The sequence below is a fragment of the Ascidiella aspersa genome, chromosome 9, assembly GCF_963924565.1.
Source record: "Ascidiella aspersa chromosome 9, kaAscAspe10.2, whole genome shotgun sequence".
Classification (NCBI taxonomy): domain Eukaryota; kingdom Metazoa; phylum Chordata; class Ascidiacea; order Phlebobranchia; family Ascidiidae; genus Ascidiella; species Ascidiella aspersa.
The window spans coordinates 23841852-23861887 of NC_139455.1; the positions used below are offsets into that span (position 1 = coordinate 23841852).

The window sequence follows — 20036 nt, forward strand, 5'->3', positions numbered from 1 at the left end:
TCAAAGTTTCGAATCGCACAGTTCCTCTTTTTAATTGCGTATTTACTCGCTTAATATAGAAACAAAACTGCTGTTTTTTGACGGATACAGCTCTTTTGCCTTGTGCTTAGGAAGTTTTGTTAAATATTAAGTGTTGAAATGACTCAAGTCACGCTTTGGAAACTGGACTTGGGGCGCTCTTTCACTTATGTACGTGAAAAGTTATGCAAAAAACAAAACAAAATAATACCGCATACCACAACGCATATTATTTGGGTTAGGGTGCGGGTTAGCGTTTGGGTGAGGGTGGGTCAAGTAATATTATGTTTATTATTAATAATAACTTGACCCACCCTCAACCAAACGCTAGCCCGCACCCTAACCCAAACAATATGCGTTGTGGTATGCGGCATTTAAAGAAAGTTTTTTTTTTATTAATTTTCACGCACATAAGTAAAAGATCGCCGGACTTTCTCGATAGAATAACTTAAGTAAAGGGCCCTGTTCTAGCATAGCCGTATCCAGGGGGGGCTGAGGGGCCATAGCCCCCCCAAAATTTATAAATATTTTAGTCTGAATAATTTGTTTTGTATCATTTATAAGCAGTACCACAACATTTGATCACAGGCATGCCACACCTTCAATTGTCAGGCATTGTTACGTCACAAACGATGTAGTTATAACATTTACTATACATTAATGTACTTTTACTACTTTCAGACAGTTTTTGCTCATTGACTGTTTTTTGAGTATTGCGTTTAACGCTCAGTCAGTTGCTGCTCGAAACGATTTGCTGGCATTGTTACTTGTGTTCGTTAAGGCAGTTGATACAATGCTAAGAGCTAAACAAAACATTCCAACTTTTTGCCCCCCCCCCAATTTTCGGCTGGCTACGCCACTGTGTTCTAGAATACTACCACAACGCACATTATTTGGGTTAGGGTGCGGGTTAACGTTTTGAATTAGGATGGGTCAAATATTATTTTTTAATAATGAATATAATAATACTTGACCCACCCACACCCAAACGCTAACCATAACCCAAATATTGTGCGTTTATTCAATAATTGTGGTGGGATGGTAGACCCGCCGAGTAGAGTTTTAAATAAAATACATTTTTTATTTTAATTTAAAATAATTTTGACAAAATTATTTAAATAAAAAAATAGTGGTCTAAGTGATTAGTAATAATTTCATGGTATTAGACTCAACGTTCAACACAAATAAGTCTGCATTTTATGTCATATTATGCTGAGATATCTGTGTACAGCGCAAAATTTTTAGTTTTGCAGTCAAGCTTTTATAAACACTGCAGTTTCTGGAATCTAGCGCAACTCATCTTTTTCTGAAAATTAGTCGTACAAGTAATTAGAGTGTTCACACAAATTGCTTTCTAAAAAACAATCGGCCCTGCACCTTCCACAGAATGCTGTGTATCTGGTTGCTACCTATGTAATGATTTATTTTTATGTTACTGATAAGACAAGTTGTTTACCTTTAAATACCTATGTAAGCTGAAATGTCAACAACAGCAAGGCTTCATGAATACAAGGCTAATGACTTGTTGACGAGTTGGAACAAACGTGACCTTTTGGGCCACGGAGGCTTCGCAGCTGTCAGAAAATGCCAACACAAAAAACTCGGCTCGGTGGCCGTTAAGTGCTTTTCGACTTCTGGATCAACGGAGAACATCGAAGAATCCATTGAAAAGTAAAACACTTGAATTTGTGATATTCACTATTTTAGTTTATTTTTTTTACAAACTTAGTATGAATATATAAAAAAATATATTTTTTAATACCATAGAAAAAAAATATTCCATTAATTTATGAAAAATGCTAGCTTTCATTATTTTTTACAGAATTATTTTCCCTGGAGATATATTCTGCAAATCTCTATAGCGAAAATATGCTAGTTTAAATTTTATATATAATTAAAATTTGGCCAACATAGGTATGCTTTACTCTTACTCTACGAAGTACGAAAAATGATTTGCTTTTTCAGGCTACTAAATGTTTATTATTCCTAAATAAAAATATTATGAAATTTCCTGCTTTTTATACATTTTTCTGTTAAAACCCATTTTCAGGCAATCTCACGAAGCCAAAATTTTATCGAAAATCAAGCACAAGAGCATTGTACAAGTCCACGGTCTCGTGAAGTGGTCAAACTGCTTCGGAATTATCATGGATGTTATCGATGGCGGCAATTTAAACGACTTGCTGCAACAGACAGAAAATCTAGCGGAGATTCCATGGCCGTTGCGCTTACGCATTCTATGTGAACTAGCCGATGCACTGTGCTATTTGCATTACTACGACAGCTCGTACGTTTTTGTCCACGGCGATCTTAAGCCAGAAAACGTGCTGCTGACTTTAGATTTGAGAGTGAAACTTGGTGACTTTGGTTCAGCTAATCTTGTGATGGCCACAAATGCCTCAAAAATGCCTACACTTAATGTGGAGACCAATACTCAGCACACTTGGTACTATACTGCACCTGAGTTTTTAGAGAACCCAAGTATTAAGAGAACTGCAGCCATGGATGTCTACAGGTATGTTTTGCTTTCTTTCAAATTAATTTTGGTGATTTAAATGTTTTAACCACTTAGTTTGTTTATCTGTACTTGTATGCTTTTATACATTTGTACTAGAAGCTCAATGTTAATTTATCAGCTGTATACTTTTTTTATATTACCAACAGTCTGAGTAAAAACATTTAATATAATCCTTTCTAAGGGTCTGTAAATAGCCCTTACAGAGAACACTGAGAGATTCCAGTGTTCTTGGTGTATGCGGATTAAATTACAACACTTATCTTAATAAGTAAATACATTTATTAAAATAGAACAAGAAATGTAACTTGTAGTATTTTAAATTTGTTCTTGTTGGTAACAAATTTCGAAAAAAAAGATCAAAAGATCTACCAGAATATTTTTTTTGTTAAAGAATTCAATTATTTTGCAGTGATATATTTATTTTCACTTTCCAGTTATGGCATGCTCATATATGAAACCGTCACTCGTCATCAAGTATTTAAAGGTGTAATCATCCATCCTTTGACTTTAATGAATTTAATCATAACTCGCGGTCAAAAGCCAGATGTTAGTGTGCTACAAAATGTGAAGGAAGAAATGGCACAAGCGAATCAAAATGTGGAGCTGGAAATTCTTGAACTCTTGGAAGAAAAAATGAAATCTTGTTGGTCTCATAAAGCAGTGGAAAGACCTGAAATGCATGAAGGTTAGTCTATAATTGTTTTTTTTTTTTTACAAAATTTAGATTGTGTTTACTTCTCAATATTCTAAAACAGAAGTTTTATAGTTTCTGTTTTGAGCAGTGTGTATTAATTAGTTTCATTGTTATATATACAGATGTATATTGTATACATACCTTTTATTTGTCAAAAGAAAAGTGGTAAAATGTTTTTTTTATGTAACCCGAATGTGCACCAAATGACGTGAAGAGCGTTTTTAGGCGCTCTAGATTTCCGACAGGGCATCAAATTTGACAGTTAAATGTGAGATTAGTGTTTCAACTTATTTCCTGTAGCACAGTTTTATTTCACCAATAGGATTTAAAACTTTTCTGGGTTACCATGTATAAACACATGAGACCATGAACTCCCAAACTGTTAAAAGTTAAATGGCTTGTATAATGTTAGGTATCGCTTTAAACCATGAATGATTCTCCAAGTTACATACAACTTTATTATTTTAGTAATTTTTAGTTTAACAAGCTTTTGTTTCATAGTGAGAACCTCTCTCAGAGAGTTGCTTGACACCAAGAATCCCTGGGAGATAGTGTCTTGTGCAGCACGGATTGGTGCCAAGTTGGCAGCTACTAAAAGACCCCACACGGTCGAAACTTTAGTCCCTATCGGTCGATTTTCAAACTCGTTTGATTCAGTTGACCATCCTGGTGCAGTAACGCTAACTGCATCTCCAATTTGTGTTGAAGAAAAGGGTATGAATTATTTTTGTTGTAGTGCTACACTTTACTCTTTGTGATTAAACTGTGTTTTTTTGTAGAGGCGCAGACGTTCGTTATACTTGGCGGTTGGGACACTCCTAATGATGTTTTGAAGTTTTCCACAGAACTCAAAACTTTTTCAAATCTGCCAGTAAGGCGTTACCTAATCTAGTTTTGTTGTTAATAATAAATGAGTCGATTTAATTAAAAACTAAAAAGTATCCCTATCTTTCGTAAAGTGTTTTATACCTGATTTCAATTTTTTCTGTTGCAAAATTAATTTTATTTACAGTTTAAAAACGATAAAATAAATTTCGGAGAACATGCACATATACAAAAAAATTATACATATATCTTATAGATGTGTTAATTCTAAATATAAAAGTAGGTTTTAACTAATGATTTATATACATGGTAGTCCAAGCTGATGAATAACAGTTGTGCAAAAGCTTGTAAACTTAAAAACACAATTTGTACACAGTGCTACTTGTTTCAGTTCTTGAATAAGACAAAAACAGCTCAACTCCCGAATATTATATTGTTAAGATCTTAAGCTAGTAGTAACCTTGGAACACTATAATACGGATCTGTTCATAAGTTTAATGGTGAAAATTAAGGCCCAAATAGACGTAAAAAGCGACATGCTTTATTGTTCAAACGTTTCGACAAATGCTCATGCCATCATCAGTGATATGAAGGCCACATCAGTTACACCCGATTATATACACTTTAGTCGCATAAAGGAATGGTAAAAAGGTGCGAAATGATCGTTTTTGCGACGCTTGTTTGCCTAAACGTTTAAATAATATAGCATGTCGCTTTTTACGTCTATTTGGGTCGTTATTTTCACCATTAAATTTATGAGTAGTAACCTTTTTTAGCGACTTATCTCATTTTTTTAACCAATTTTTCTTGTGCAGAACCTGGTAATTGGAAGATGGCTTTTATCGGCAGTTCAAGTAAACGGCAAAATTCTTGCCTTCGGTGGAAAGGTCAAAGGTGACATTCCAACCAATGAGGTGGAGTGCCTTGATGTGGTCGGAAATGCTTCGCAGTGGCAAGTTCGATCTCCGATGAATGAAAAGCGATATCATGCCAGTGCGGCTGTTATTAAGGGTATATAGATGGACTGATATATTGGTGTTCCAATGATATTCGCCTATATTGGACTTCTACAGATATATTGGTATTAGTAAATTTAGGCTGATTTTTTTTTGGTACAAAAATTTGGTATTTTTTCCTGTTATCTAACAAATTTCCCATTTTTTACTCAATAAATATTTGTTCAGCATCGTGCCAAGTTATCATGTAAAATAAGAGTTTAAAAATATGGAGAGATAAACTATAATATTATTTGGAATTACTATTTAATTAAATCGAATCTCGACTCTAGATATATGAAAAAATAAGTATGTTATTGGGTATCGCTTGGCAAGAAAAAACGTAAAAAATTGGTATCGATTGGCCAAACTTCAGGTAGTGGTATCAGTCCAAAATTGGTTGATGAGTAATTTTGGTTTATGTCTTATATACATTAATACTCAAATAAGTTTGCTAACTTTTTTTAAAGTGTTAAAACAGGGATAAAAGAAAATTAAGTTTGCCAACATTTGTATGTATGGTAATATTTTTTTTTATTTTATAAATATAAAAGTGGGCTAATCTTGTCAACAAGATAGTATTTAAACAGTTATCTTATATTCATATATTTTTAGTCACACATAAATAATTACAGTTTACCCAGTTTAGCTATAGTGTTGAAATATGTTAGAAATACATTATTATAATGAAACTTCATCCAGTGTTTAAAAAAATTAACATTTATGTTGTTTCTATACAAAATTATTCTACTTTTTTAATTTTCCAACCAAATCTTTGTTGAAATGCCAATGACGAACAACTTTTAAAATATTGAATCACTTTTATTTCTAAAACTTTTAATTTTCGTTACAAACAATACAGCGTTACAGTGATGAATTTACTTTCAGGTTTAGCTTATGTTTGTGGAGGTTGGAACGACATGAAAGTTTGCTTATCTACGATTGAGTCGTACAACATCTACGAAGATTCCTGGAAGTTTGTTGGAAATATGAAAACTTCAAGGGAAGGCCACTCAACCATTGCCACACAAGGTGAGATTTTTGGTAAATTTTGACGTTCAAAATATAAGTATATCCAGCTTTAATAGGTAAAGCTGCCTTCAGGGATGCAGAGTCGGTTAAAAATAATAACCCGAGTCCTGAGTCCGACTCCGGTCAAAAGTGCCATTTTGCCAAATCCTGAGTCCGGCCCTGACTCTACAGCCTGTATATCGCCAGTTTACGTAACTAAAATAACATGGATATTCAGCAATCCACTTATAGGGGTGTTGTATATTTCATTTACTCACAGCACATGGTTGGAAAATATTCCACCATATGCTATTCCACCTGCACAATTTCCAGTTAGAATTTATATCAGCTAAAAAATTTGGTACTGCGCATGTGAAGTCGGACTCGGGACTCGGGTAGTTTTAGGTGGTCTTACTCGAGTCCCGAGTCCGACTCTGGCAAAACCAACCGACTTCGACTCTGCAGCCCTGGATGTCATAGCCAAGTGTTTTGTAAAACATCGCAAGTTATTTTGAAAAGTTGTTCCCAACTCCCAGTTTGCAATCAATTTCGTCCATTTACTGGCCAATGCATTCAACATTTTAAATCATTTAATTAATAATTATTACTACTTTTTATTTAAAAAAAAATCTTTGAGAAACATTTGACATTCTCGTTAGTTAAATGTTGATCAATTTATATATGATTTTTAGACATTTTACAATTAATTTAAAATCTTTCAATTCAAACAAATTAAAATACTAACAAGGGCATCGGCATTAAAATTGTCAACTGTTTGGCGATCTTCAGCCACTTTAAAATACATTATAACCTTTTATATTTTGATGTGACACTATAGTGAGTATTTCTGCAAAAAAGTTTTCAGAAATTTTCCTATTCCTAGTTTATAAACTTCCAATTATAAAAGTTAATGTAATGTAGATCTATATTAGCTCTGTTTTTTTTCTCTTTGTTCTAAGTGCACCTTAAAATAACTTTTAATTTAATTTAGACAAACTGTTTATTGCCGGTGGTTACGATGGCACCAATCGCCTCTCATCATTCGAGTCGTTTGACCCAACAACTGGCCAGTCAACATTTCTGACTAATCTCCCGGATGTATGGTCACATCATTCAGCCGCTTACCTCGATGGAAACATTTACATCATGGGTAAATTTAAATGCTTTAATATTTCTGGTTTTAAACAAATGTTGACATCTCTTAAGTTGTAACTTAATTGTAGGTATGTACCCTAAATGAGAAATTTTGATTTTCCAGCAAATTTTGGCGTTTCAAAATAGTTAAATGCAAAAAACATTGTTTGAACACTAATTAAAAATTTAATTGTTTATTACCCGAAACCAGTTAATAATCAGTGCGATTTTGTAAAGTAAGTAATTCTTTAAGTTTTTGTACTTAACTAACTTAGCTGACATCACTGGACGTTTTACGGGCAAACACCTCAGAAGTGTTTTTCTATAATTTTACTGAATACTATGTGTGAAATTATTGAAGCATATATCCATAAATATTATAACAACAATTAGAGATTGACCGATATATCGGTAAACGCTATATTCTGCTTCTAACTATATGTAGGTATTGGCAATTTAAGCCGATTTTTTTGCCTATATTTTATTATCAAAACTAGTTTTGCCTTTAAACAAACAAATTTAATATATTTTTGATTTTTAAATTTGACAGTGTTCAGCACCATGCAAAGCTAATACACAAAAAATAATTTATTATTAATAGGGAGATAAACTTAATTTCATTTGCATTTTTTAAAATTAATTTCAGCTATTAGCATATTCCAGGTATGTAAATAAAATCGCTATAGCGTGTCATTTGTCAAAACATAATATTGGTGATGCGTATCGGTCTAAAAAAGTGATATTGGTCGATCACACCATATTTACCTTTTTATGATCAACAATCGTTTGTTTCTTTCCAGGTGGTTTAGATGGCGACCTTACTTTCCTAAGGAAGGTTTCCAAGTACAACATTGCTGAAGATAAGTGGTCTGATGTCTTAGGAATGATTGAAAACAGAGTATCTCTGGGTGCTTGTTCTGTTGCTGGAAAAATATATGCTGTTGGAGGGTAAGCATAAAGCGTGTACAAACAGGATTTTACTACATATTTTCTTTTTTTAAGGGAGAAATAAATATTTATTTGCAAAAAAACATTTTTATATTATTAAATCCTTTTGTTTATAGTTTTACAAAATTTAGGTATTCCTGGGTATGGTATTTTCTTTTTCACACATATTTTTTGTTGACACAGAAAAAAAACAAAAAAATATATTTTGTTACTTGATATGCAGTTAAAAATAAATAAAACAAAAAAACTCCCAAAAATTGTAACTCATTATCCTGTTGATTACAGTTTAACACTAATTTGTATTTCCCCAAGTTTGTATACTTAAAATTTATTAAGTGAACTGAGAATTTTCTGTTTCTGTTTTATAGAAAGAGCTATACAGATTCGATGGTGACAACTGAATTCTTTGACACAGATAGTAATTCTTGGACTATTGTGGCTCACATGGAGAAGCAGTGGTATAGGCACGCAGTAGTTCCAATCTAATTACAGCGCTCTTTGAACTAATTATGCACTAGATTTTTCAGTAATAATTGTGCGCTTTGATTTAATTTAGTTACCTTGAACTTTACACATTTGTTATGTCTTCTTTTGCCTACAAAATGTTTTTATGTGTTCATCTAACGTGTCTGAGTTATTTGGCTGTCTAAATTATATGTTTTATCGAATTTTTACTTGAGGAGCCATGCTGTAGTGTTATCTAATTTCACTTTTTGACCATATTATGTAATAAGTTTTCCAGCAATTATTGCGTTTTTAAAACTCTCATAACTGTTTTGAATTTTTATGTAATTTTTTTCTCTTTATCTCTTTGCCGTGTCGGTTTTGTTGTGTGGTGGGCTTCTTAAATTATATGTTTTATTTAAGACGAAATGTCAATGTAATTTCACTACCAGGTTTGTAGAGCTCTTCTGGCAAATGTAATTTTTATTCCGACGTTTCGACGTCCTATACAGGTCGTCTTCATCAGGGTAAATAACACGGAATGCGACTAGTACAGTGCACGATAAACAAAGGAAAAAAGGAAAAAAGAATGGAACGCAAGCACGTTACAACGCAACAAAAACAAAACGCGATAACGAATGATTGGGCCTCTAATCTTTAAGCAGGTGCCTGTAGCACGCTGAAAGCATCACGTCCGTTTTGATGTTCATTGTGTTGCCCCGTTGGTGAATAATCCATGACTCAAGAAATAGTCTTTTCCTGTAGTCAGATTCCCGGGCCACAACAGACGCCGCATTAAAATCAATACGGTGGCCCTGTGACACCGCGTGATTGGAGAGGGCCGACTTCTTCGCGTCACTGTTGGAAACATCCCGTTGAACGGGGAAAAAAAGACTATTTCTTGAGTCATGGATTATTCACCAACGGGGCAACACAATGAACATCAAAACGGACGTGATGCTTTCAGCGTGCTACAGGCACCTGCTTAAAGATTAGAGGCCCAATCATTCGTTATCGCGTTTTGTTTTTGTTGCGTTGTAACGTGCTTGCGTTCCATTCTTTTTTCCTTTTTTCCTTTGTTTATCGTGCACTGTACTAGTCGCATTCCGTGTTATTTACCCTGATGAAGACGACCTGTATAGGACGTCGAAACGTCGGAATAAAAATTACATTTGCCAGAAGAGCTCTACAAACCTGATATTATGCCTGGTAGCAATAGCTTATGTAATTTCACTACATTGCGACCTATTTACACATTACATTTTTCTGTAATAGTTTTGCTGTTTAAATAATTGAATAAATTTCAACTCACATATTTCTTTTATCTGCAAAATGCCTTTTTTATATTTATTTTATGTGTCTGAGTTTTATTTTTGGCTGTCTAAATTATGTTTTCATTGTATTGTTACCTACGAAGACACTCTAGTGTCAAATTGTACTTTTTGGCCTAATTATGCAATGACTTTTCCAGTTAGTATTGCGTTTTTGAAAAACGCTTATAACTGTTTTTTTCTCGTGTTTATCTCTGTATTTCTCTCTTTTGTTTGTATGTTTAATTAAAGTTGTCTAACAATCCAATCGACAGATACAAATACAACGTAACACAAAAGTTTTTTTTAAGTGTATAAATTGTTTGTTTTTAGTCAAATTTAAACGCGAGATTTTTAATTGCTTTTAAAATAATTTAACGATTTGCCTGGTTTTACCTTATTGTTTCATTTTCAATCTTTATTACCTTTGTATTTTTAACGTAATCCTTAGTTTTCATTGATACTTTTTTAAGTATCGTTTAATTTTCGCTAGCTAACGTAATTTACTGTTAATTTTGTTAATTTTATTACTACCAATTTTTGCATAATTATGTACATCAAATGTGATGCTCTTTATGCAGCAATGTGAATTTTGTAAGAAGTATAATTTTCTTCTTGAAATATAGCCCCTTTTAATTATTTTGGGTGTTTTAATATGATCTTTCTCCTTTTTCTTTAATTACACATATTTTATTTAAAACAAAAGTTTGTGATATACACAAATTCAAGTTTCATGTTAAGGAATTATATTTGTATAGCCACAAACTAGGTATGAAATATGTTAATGTAATATGTTCTTTTCTGTAGTAAATATTGCAGTTTAATTTGGGTAGTAAAATACTAAATGAAAGCATCTTCTGTAATTGTTTATACACAATTCTCCAACTCAAATCTATTAAATATTCACAATAGCTTTATGTTATCTTTATTGTATTGCTATTGTTTTGTCGATTTTCAGATGCTAGGACTTCCAAGGTATTAAATGCTGAATTTCTTGGACCCAGACCACTTTCTAACCAGCTGGGATTCTAAAGATTTGGTCGATTTCAAAGAAATAGGCGTTTTTCGGAGATGTACCCACAAAAAATACGGGGAAGTTTCCGTGAGGTTATTTAACCCATTTTCCACTGAAGAAAGTGAAATTGTTGACAAGTGAGTCATTAAATACAAGCTCATAAATAAATAACTTTATTTTTATGTACATGTGCTTCATGGAATCAAAATAACCCCCTAAATGTGCTTTATTCCCGTAAATAAATCTTGATTTTTTTTATTTTATAAGTAACAGTGATATTTATTAGATAAATTTAATTTCTGAAGAGGTTTTGTGCAACAAATTATGGCACCCAACCTGTTTATATACATTATACACAGTCCAAATACGTGTGTTCTATTTTTTTACATTTTTGTGTCATTGAATTTGTTCTTGTTCTCAATAATTGGCATCTTGGGCTCAACCCACTTTAAATTGTCTAGTATCAAACCTACAATCCAGTATAACCTAATTCCAATAGGTTTAAACAAATTCAATTTTAGGGTTAAAGTGGCTGGTTCGATTTTAAAAGAAGTGAACCACCAACATATCCAACACATACATGGACTTGTACAGTGGCCAAAAGGGCTTGGAATTGTGTCTGACATAGTTGCCACTACAAATCTAAAATGGCTGTTCAAAAAAACTGTTCAACAACCCATAGGCTGGAGTCTACGACTTCAAATTTTGACTGATTTGTCTTCCGCCTTAGCTTACCTGCACAATTTCGACTCCAATGGTCTTGCACATGGGTCTTTAGATACGGAAAGTATTTTTTTAACTAGAGACTTGAGAGTACAGCTTCTCTATTATGCAAACCAACATGAGGTAGAGTCTGGTGTTGGAAAAATTTGTTCCAAATCACAAGATGTGTTTGAGTAAGTAGAGTTAAACAAAATTGAAATATTTTTTTCATTTATTCAGAGCAATGTGATGTTGTATGTGTTTTTAAGAATACATTTGGCTTGAAATAAATGTACAAGACACATATTCATTTTTTTACCTTTTTTTTTTTATTTTTTTACCCAAATCGAAACTTTGTTTTATGGTATCTTAGATATTATACGTTTAAACTGTTTAGGGCAGTGGTTCTCAACCTTTTTTCTTTCGTGGCCCATTTACGTTGAAAAAAAATTCTGTGGCCCAATAAAATTTTTTATGAAAGAAAAAACTGTAAATAGGTTTAGAACAAAACACAGCAAAACATATTTCAAAACAGATTATTCAAATCTAGCTTTTTTAAATTGGTCTGTGGCCCACCTCAAATGTTTTTATGGCCCACCAGTGAGCCATGGCCAACTGGTTGAAACCGCTGGTTTAGGGTCATGGTACCAGAACTTTAAAATACATAGCTTTTAATCTGTATATGTGCCTTGGTTTCTAAATCATATTAACAAAGATGCCATGTTCTTTAATTTAATTGCAACTGCAGTCTTTAACCATGATGTATTTTTTATTTATCAGACAAATAAAATCGAACATAAATTTGCCTTCTGCAGATTCGTTACCAAAACAAAACATTTACTTAGAACAACCATTAATGATGTCTATAAAAATTAACTAAGTTTTTGAAGTTTTACTTAGTTTGGGTATTTATGCTAACAGAAACAATTTTTGGTCTTATTTTTATATAAGTTTTATGCTATTTTCGTTTTCAGTTTTGGCAAAATCGTTTTTGAATTGACAACCTACGAAAACTATACAAGCTCTTCATGTGTTCACGAAACATTTATCCAACTTAAAAATGATTTAAAAGTTAAGGGGAATGCAAGAGACAACATTCACCTGGTAAAACTGTTTGAGCAAATTATTGGGAGATGCTTAACCGAAGAAGAAATGCTTCGAAAAAACATGAGTTACAGTAAGATAACAAAATTGTTGATTTAAAAAAATGCTGGAAACTGATTCTGGTGTAACATATTGCAGGCAACATTTTAAATAATAATTCTATTTGTAAAAATAGCTGATTTCTAAAAAAATGTGTTTTTATAAAAACTTTTGATTGTTACCCGTGGCTTTGATTAGGTTTAAATATCTTTTGAAAGTATATGTCTTGTTTTGTTTTAGTTTCAATAATTCTATCTGCTGAATTGCTGAAACGTAGCAAAATGCAAACTTGAAATGTGACGTTTGGCAATTATTGAACCAAAAAAAAAAAATAGGAAACTTAGTGTTATAAATGATAGTAATTTTTACTGTTTAAAATAAAAAGCTTATTAGTTACAATATATAAAAAAAAATGAAACAAAAGTGTTTTTACATAAAAAAGTTCGATTTGGTTAGTAAATATAATTATCTTGTTTGTTTTTTTAGTTTCATTAATTCTATCCACTGAATTGCTAAAACGTAGCAAAGTACATCTTGCAAAAGAGAAATGTGACATTTGGCAATTACTGGAAAGTCAATGGGAAGCCCCAAACGACAGCAATCTCGTTTCCCTTAATCAGTTTTCTTTCCCATTTCAACAAGCAGATGTGATACCAATGGTTACCCTGCAACCGGCGAAAGGTTATGTTCTATTTAATTTTCAAGCTTGAAATGACTTGTTTTTTGTGCATTCTTGATAAATATTTTGCATAACTAATTTTTTAATTCATTGTTCATGAAAACTACTGGAATATTGACAACTTACCTTGTTTTATTGCAGAAGTACTTATTGAGACAGTTTTAATCGTTGGTGGTCTCTACACTACAACTGTTGTGGCTGAATATAACCCACAAAACAACACACTTCGCTTTCTGCCGGTAAGCTTTGTTTTATTTAAAACAAGGAAGTTTGCTTGTGGCCGTCAGGCTGGTCTCAAATTTCTCCCGACTCTCGTTATAACCTTTTGGTGTTGTGTATACTCTTTTGCACTCTTGTAATACCTTTTTTAGTTTTTTTTTTGGATGAACAGTACGTACTTCATAGACAACAAACAGCATGAAAAAAAATATTATTTTCCCAAAGAACTAATGCTTCGCATTCACGTTTAAGATGCAACTAATTTAAAGAATTAGGGAAAAATACGTTATTTTTAATCTTGTTTTGAATTTCTTGTGTGTTAGATTTCCTATTTTTCCGAAAAGGCGCTTTACCGTCTCTCAGTCGTAATTTTAATTTCTAGTGTTGATGAAATCGGTAATTTCAATTCCAATTCCAGTTTCAATTTAAAAGAGTAAAAATAAGTCTGTAGACTACTGGAACGTTTATCATTTACGCTTGAAGGAAATTATTATGTTGCAATTCAGCACAAAAAAGATATACCGTTATACAGGAGCTGAAGGTTGGTCGTTGGAGCTGTACTGCTGTTCTACTGCGCGGCAACATTTACGTGATCGGTGGAACTGTGAACGGTAGACCAAGCACTGCGGTAGAAAAACTTGCAGTTCGAAGCTCTTACGGTGGGAAATGGAGCTTTGGAAAGCCACTCTTATTGCCAAGAAACGGCTCGGCTGCGGCTGTGCTTCAAGGTATGTGTTGTTAGTTGAGTTTTTTGTTAAAGGTTGTTTATTTGCGCTTTTTGCAACTGCGATTCAGTTGAAACATTAGGCAAAATTATTGCTCGTTTTCCAAGATGATGTTTGAGAGAATGTGTGTAATTTGTTGTTTTTTAAGTACGACAACTTTTTTTTAGTACAACTTAAATATTTGAGTTAGATGGAGCAGAAAATGGTTTATAGACGCATTAACCACCAAAACATCGATTTGTAGCTGCTTAAAACACTGCCCGCTTTTAAGTTCGTTGTCGGGTTATTATAATACAAACGATAGCCTGGCATGAACGCATGTTGTCATTCTCTTCTATTGGTGCCATTGTGTGGATAAACAATTCCTATTGAAGTTTAATCTTGTGAACGCATTTACACATGTGCGCTCTTATAAGTAAGATTTATTTTTTGTCAACTATAGCACCGTTGCCTACTGCATCCTTTTTGTAAAACTAGCTTGTGATGAGATTCGAACTCACGACCTTTGTTAAACCGGGACCGCAGCCCTACCAACTGAGCTACACATGCTCAGCGCTTAAGTAAGTTTAGAATCCTTGATGTGTTTTGTATCCAGCTTGTAAAACTAGCTATGGTGGTAAGTTTATAACTTAAAAATACCTGGAGCTTTGTTCCAACCACTGAGTTTTCCCACAGAATAGTCACGTCCAAATTTTTTGTTACCAGATAAAATCTACCTTCCCGGAGGTTTTACGCTGAACACAGACCACCCAGGTGATGACGATTTGACGACCATCATTGATAGTTACGACCCCGACGCCGATAAATGGAGTAGAGTGGGTCAAATGTTAACCCCTAGGGGTAATCATGGAACCGTCGGATATAATGGTTGGTAAATTGGTACGATGTCCACCTTAAATCCAAGGATGTTTAATTAAATTGGAAAGGATTTTCTTTAAAAACCAATTCGATTTTAGGTTAGTGTAGTATGAAATAAGATGTAACACTTCGTTGTATGAGCTTATGCTGGTGAACACAATAAATTAGTTTTCTTTTGATATTTTTAGTTAGTTGTACAAACAAAGATAACGTAAAATAGCTTCCTATTTTGCTATTCCGAGGCAAAACATAATCATAGGAATATCCTTGGTACCCCAAAACAAATCTTGCAATGTGCTAATTTTGTTGCTAAGTTTAAGCTACTTTCGTCTACCTATGTTGCTGTTGGTGAGTAAAATCTAGCTTTACTAACTGTAACCCCATTGAACTTTTAAGAAATTTAAGAAATTTTGTGGGGATTTGAACCCACGTCCGTTGAAATACGCGACCAATTTTCTACTAACTGAGCTGTTAGGCCACTTGGTCCTAGTTTTAAGAAGAAACGTTTGACTTAGATTTTCCGTGACTTTGTGAGATTTGCACTAACGTCCGTTGAAATACACATTCACTGTCATACTGACTAAACTATCATATACTTTTGGCAATATTTCAATTTATCACCTACTGTGTAGCCATTCGTTCACCTACTCAGGTACCCAGTAGAGTTTGGGTGAGATTCGAATTCACAACCTTGGGAAAATCAACCACTCCTTAAACGAGTGAGCTATCAAGCGACGCGTGAGATTTAAAGTGCTTTCAAAAAGTTAAGATTTTACCTTGTGCCAATTGGAATACGTAACCACTGTCTGATACACTTTAACAAGCTATCATTACACCTTTAACTAACATTTTTGTATACTATCTATATCTATATTGTGCCCTGTCATTAGGTATACCTGTTACACTGATTTCCCTTCCTAACGATTTATGCTTTATAACGCATAGGACGTTTATACAGCATGGGCGGTGTGTCCCATGACGAACTTCGACTCGACACAGTTGAACAGTTTGACGTCATCAGCAGCCAGTCGAGCTTTCTAAGTAGGATGAGCGAAGCGCGAAACATGCCTGGTGCGGCCTTTCTGGATGGGACTATTTATGTATTCGGTGTGTTGAATATTTAAATAGGCCGTTTTTTAATTATTTTTCTTTTACAATACTCTTTTGCTAAGTTCCTTTTAGGTTTTTAAACTTTTAGGCAAATTACTTATTTTTTTTTTATATAAACAACATTAATATTATTTTTGAACACCTTTTGAAAAGGTAACACCTAAAACCCAAAACACTTTTTTGTAGCAATTTTAATAAAAATAATTCCTTTTTCCTAACTTTTTGTCGGTAAACATTTCCAAAGTCACCTGGGTTACTCTTTTTAGCTCAGAAATCTTTTGACTTACATGTCTTCAGTTTAGACGCCTATATGATTTTTCGTAGTCTAATCCACTATTGCACTATTACGTGCTTATCCATTTCATGAGCTGTCCCAAACTTTAATCATTCAGGCGGCCAGGACAACGACAGGAAAACTAAAACTAGCATGGAGGCATACAGTGTTTCAAATGACACGTGGATCACGTGTAAAGCAAAGATGAACAAACCGACTAAGGTGTGCGGCGCTTGCGTTGCTGGGGGCAAGATTTACGCGGTGGGAGGGTAAGTAAAATGCATGGAAAATACATCGAAATTTTTTATATAGTCGATTATTTCTATTGGTAATGTAAGGGCCTCACAAGGGCTAGATAAATTTAGGTATTGTAATTAACAATACGTGTAACTACATTTAGGAAAATAAAGTTGAGGCGTATGCGAAAAAATTGCATTTGTTTGGTTTTTGTCGGTCATATGGCGTCATTTACGATTACAATGATACGGTGTTACAAAAATACTTTAGGAAAGCGCGATAAATAAAGTGGTTAATGGTGAATCTAGTTTATGATGAAATTTGAATATGGCTTTTAACTCTCTTTATAACTCTCGATATTATGTTCAGATTTAAATTATACCATGAATTTTGCGAGACTTTTATTGCTATAGTAGTTCCAGTGTCCAGTCGGACCCTGATTTAAAATCTTATTTTGTTCTGAAAAAACATTTTTCGTCACTTGGTTTGGTTGTATCTTATCTGTCAGTTTAATCCTTGTAGCGGCTCCGATACTTAACAGCTTGATTGTTTTACCTTTACCCTATGGTTAAAAAATATGTAAAACTAGATTGTAAACTTTAAAGTGCAATCAAAACGTTATGCCTTTACTCCAACGTTGTTCAATCACTTTTTTAACTTTTATGAGGTGTGAAAAAATCCTTATTGGGCTACAGGAGTTCATGTAATCAAAACGTGACTGCCTTAATGATTTTTTTAAACTTACTTACACATTTGGTGTTTATTTTCCCTCTTTTGCAGCATGATTTTTCCGCTAATGTTAACCCTTATCTCAGCCAGTTTGCTGTTTCAATTAGGCAAACCTTGAAGATCCGTTTAATACTTTCGGACATCGTAGTTCGACTAGACCAGTGGTTCTCAACCTTTTATGCTTCGTGGCCCCCTTTGAAAGGCTATCGACCCTGGTGGCCCCCCTGCTTATAAAAATACCAAGCATTGTGTTTAAAGTCTTTTCCCTTGTTTTACTTTTTTACGTTATTAAAAAATAGAGCCATTAATCAACGAATAAATGTACTTTCATTTTAATTTAAACTAACTTAATTAGTCATTGCAAACCTTGTTCTTCGACGCCGCCGAGGTATTTTTTTATATTCGGCTCTGTTTTGTACTGAGCCAAGCGATGTCGCTATTTCGCTACATTTGTCGAGATGATTACTCGATTTTCGTTTTATTAATGCGTTACTATTAGCCTACTTGACAAATAAGCTGAGCATAAACCGCTGAATGTTGGCCTAAAAATGGCCTTTTGAATAACCCGGTAGTGTACTTTATGCGTTGTACGATGAAATGGTTATTTTGCAACTGAACGCCGTTAAAGGAAAATGCGAACCGTTGTACCTGACATTACACACTAGTTGGGCGCCTAACAGCATTTGTCAGACACTTCATGAGATTAGGCAAAGGGTATCGGCAAGTAATAATTGGCCGCTCGAAAAAAAAAACGCTGACGCCGCACGATACATGACCACCATCTACAAAGCAGCACAGTAATTGTTTCGCCACAGCGACAGGTCACTGACCATACTTGCCACTCACGAACGACCAATCAGGCGTAACTTTCCGCGATTAAACGAATAAAAAGTATTCAATATTCTACTTTAAACATCCCCACTGGACTAATCAAAGCAGGTTTCAGAAAAAGGTGTTATAAAACGTTACAAGAAAGGTTTACAGTCGTAATAAAAACACAAAATTAAGTGTTAACCGGTAAATTTGAAAATAGTGACACTTTGGTTTTCGCAATATCTAGCTGGAGAGTTATGCCCGTGGCCCCCCAATGACCGCTCCGTGACCCCCAAGGGGTCCGAGGGCCGCGGTTGAGAAACCCTGGACTAGACAATGATTCTTCAGACCTTTACCAATGCCTGAAATAGGGTTCTTAATTGATATTCCAAAGGCCACACAAGTAATCTAAGTACAAATCGACCAGCCATGTTATGTTTGCTATCGGGTTAACAGTGCTGATTTTGATTTGTTATTTTGTAGAGTCGGTCAAAATGACGCTGGTAAGACAATCGAGGTTTACGATCCCGAAGTTGGTTCGTGGAAAGTTGCCGAGAGAAAAATGAAGAAGGATCTCATCTACCCTGCTGTTGTGACCTTGGTTCGACGAAAGAAAGTCGCCGGAACTAGCTGAAACTCCGCTTTTAATGGATTCAAATGGAGTCAAAAAGCAGCTTGGGGGGTCTAGATTACAGCTGTTGAACACAAATGTGTGTGTATCTTTCATTGAATGATGAAATGGTACTGCAGATCCCGTTCAATGTGAAGTTGCTTGTACTAACAGATTGAGCAAGCATTGGCGTATGGTTGTTTCTCGACTCGTTCCTTTCTGAGCCTGTGTAGTTCAGTAGGTAGAGCGACGGTCCCGGCTTGACCGGAGGTCGTAAGTTCGAACCTCAGTTGTTTTCCTAGCCTGCCTTGCTTTTATCATTGATCGACAGAATCGGTGAACCTCCGATGGTATTTGGTGTACTAATGGAATTTACTTCGGAACTCTCGCTAAACGTTAACGGTTCTGCATCATGAAACTTGTGAGGTTCTGCAACAGTGTTGAAAGAACTGAGAGAAAGAAGTATGTTTTCGATATTATCGGACAAACCTAATACCTATAACCGCAAGTGTATCGAAGAGAATTTTATATTAATAAGAGCGTTACAAGTTAATGCAGTGATGTTGTTTTTCCTATACGGACTATCTGGAGACGAAGCCCTCATGTTTCAAGAGTATTCAAATTCCAGGGCCCTTGGTTTGTAAAAAATATGAAAACTGCGTTGTTCGGTTGTTTTGCGTCTAACTTTGCAGTTAATAGTCTAATTGTTTTGTAGTTTGGAAACGTGCAATTAAGTTTAAAATAAAACAAACCGCTAAGTTATTTCGATATACATAAAGGTTATTTTCGAGTAATTATGGCTTTTTTAAACTATGAAGCAAACACGTTATGCGCCTGTGATAAGCAATACCTGAGCGTGCATTTACCGCCGTAACCAGGAAAATTTGCTCAACAAATCAAACGAACGCGAAGGAAAATCAATTGTTTCAATTGACGTTAATTGTTATCAATTGACATCAAGACATACTTCTGTATTTTTAGAGGTCAAATTCCAATCTTGTTCTTTACCAAAAATATTGGTATAT

The 20036-nt window shown here is 34.2% G+C and overlaps 1 protein-coding gene across 1 annotated transcript; it reads left to right on the forward strand.

Annotated features, from left to right (window-relative positions):
• The first annotated feature begins 1468 nt into the window (after nt 1–1468).
• LOC146133728 (uncharacterized) lies at nt 1469–19761 on the forward strand. Its single transcript, XM_083397833.1, has 20 exons — nt 1469–1689; nt 2069–2533; nt 2971–3221; nt 3732–3944; nt 4010–4101; nt 4871–5066; nt 5921–6082; nt 7053–7211; nt 7996–8143; nt 8512–8601; nt 10918–11049; nt 11434–11808; nt 12589–12791; nt 13244–13438; nt 13578–13675; nt 14188–14383; nt 15086–15247; nt 16184–16345; nt 16741–16891; nt 18885–19761. Exons 1-20 carry the CDS (start codon nt 1499–1501, stop codon nt 19033–19035), a joined length of 3792 nt encoding a protein of 1263 aa, XP_083253959.1. The 5' UTR covers nt 1469–1498; the 3' UTR covers nt 19036–19761.
• Nucleotides 19762–20036: the final 275 nt, after the last annotated feature.

What these genes read in the sequence shown, in the direction of transcription:
- LOC146133728 (XM_083397833.1), top strand. Translation starts at nt 1,499, where the DNA reads ATGTCAACAACAGCAAGGCTTCATGAATACAAGGCTAATGACTTGTTG. An exon ending in AAGACCTGAAATGCATGAAG is followed by an intron (nt 3,222 to 3,731) that starts GTTAGTCTATAA and finishes TTTGTTTCATAG; the next exon opens with TGAGAACCTCTCTCAGAGAG. An exon ending in GCTCACATGGAGAAGCAGTG is followed by an intron (nt 8,602 to 10,917) that starts GTATAGGCACGC and finishes CTTTCTAACCAG; the next exon opens with CTGGGATTCTAAAGATTTGG.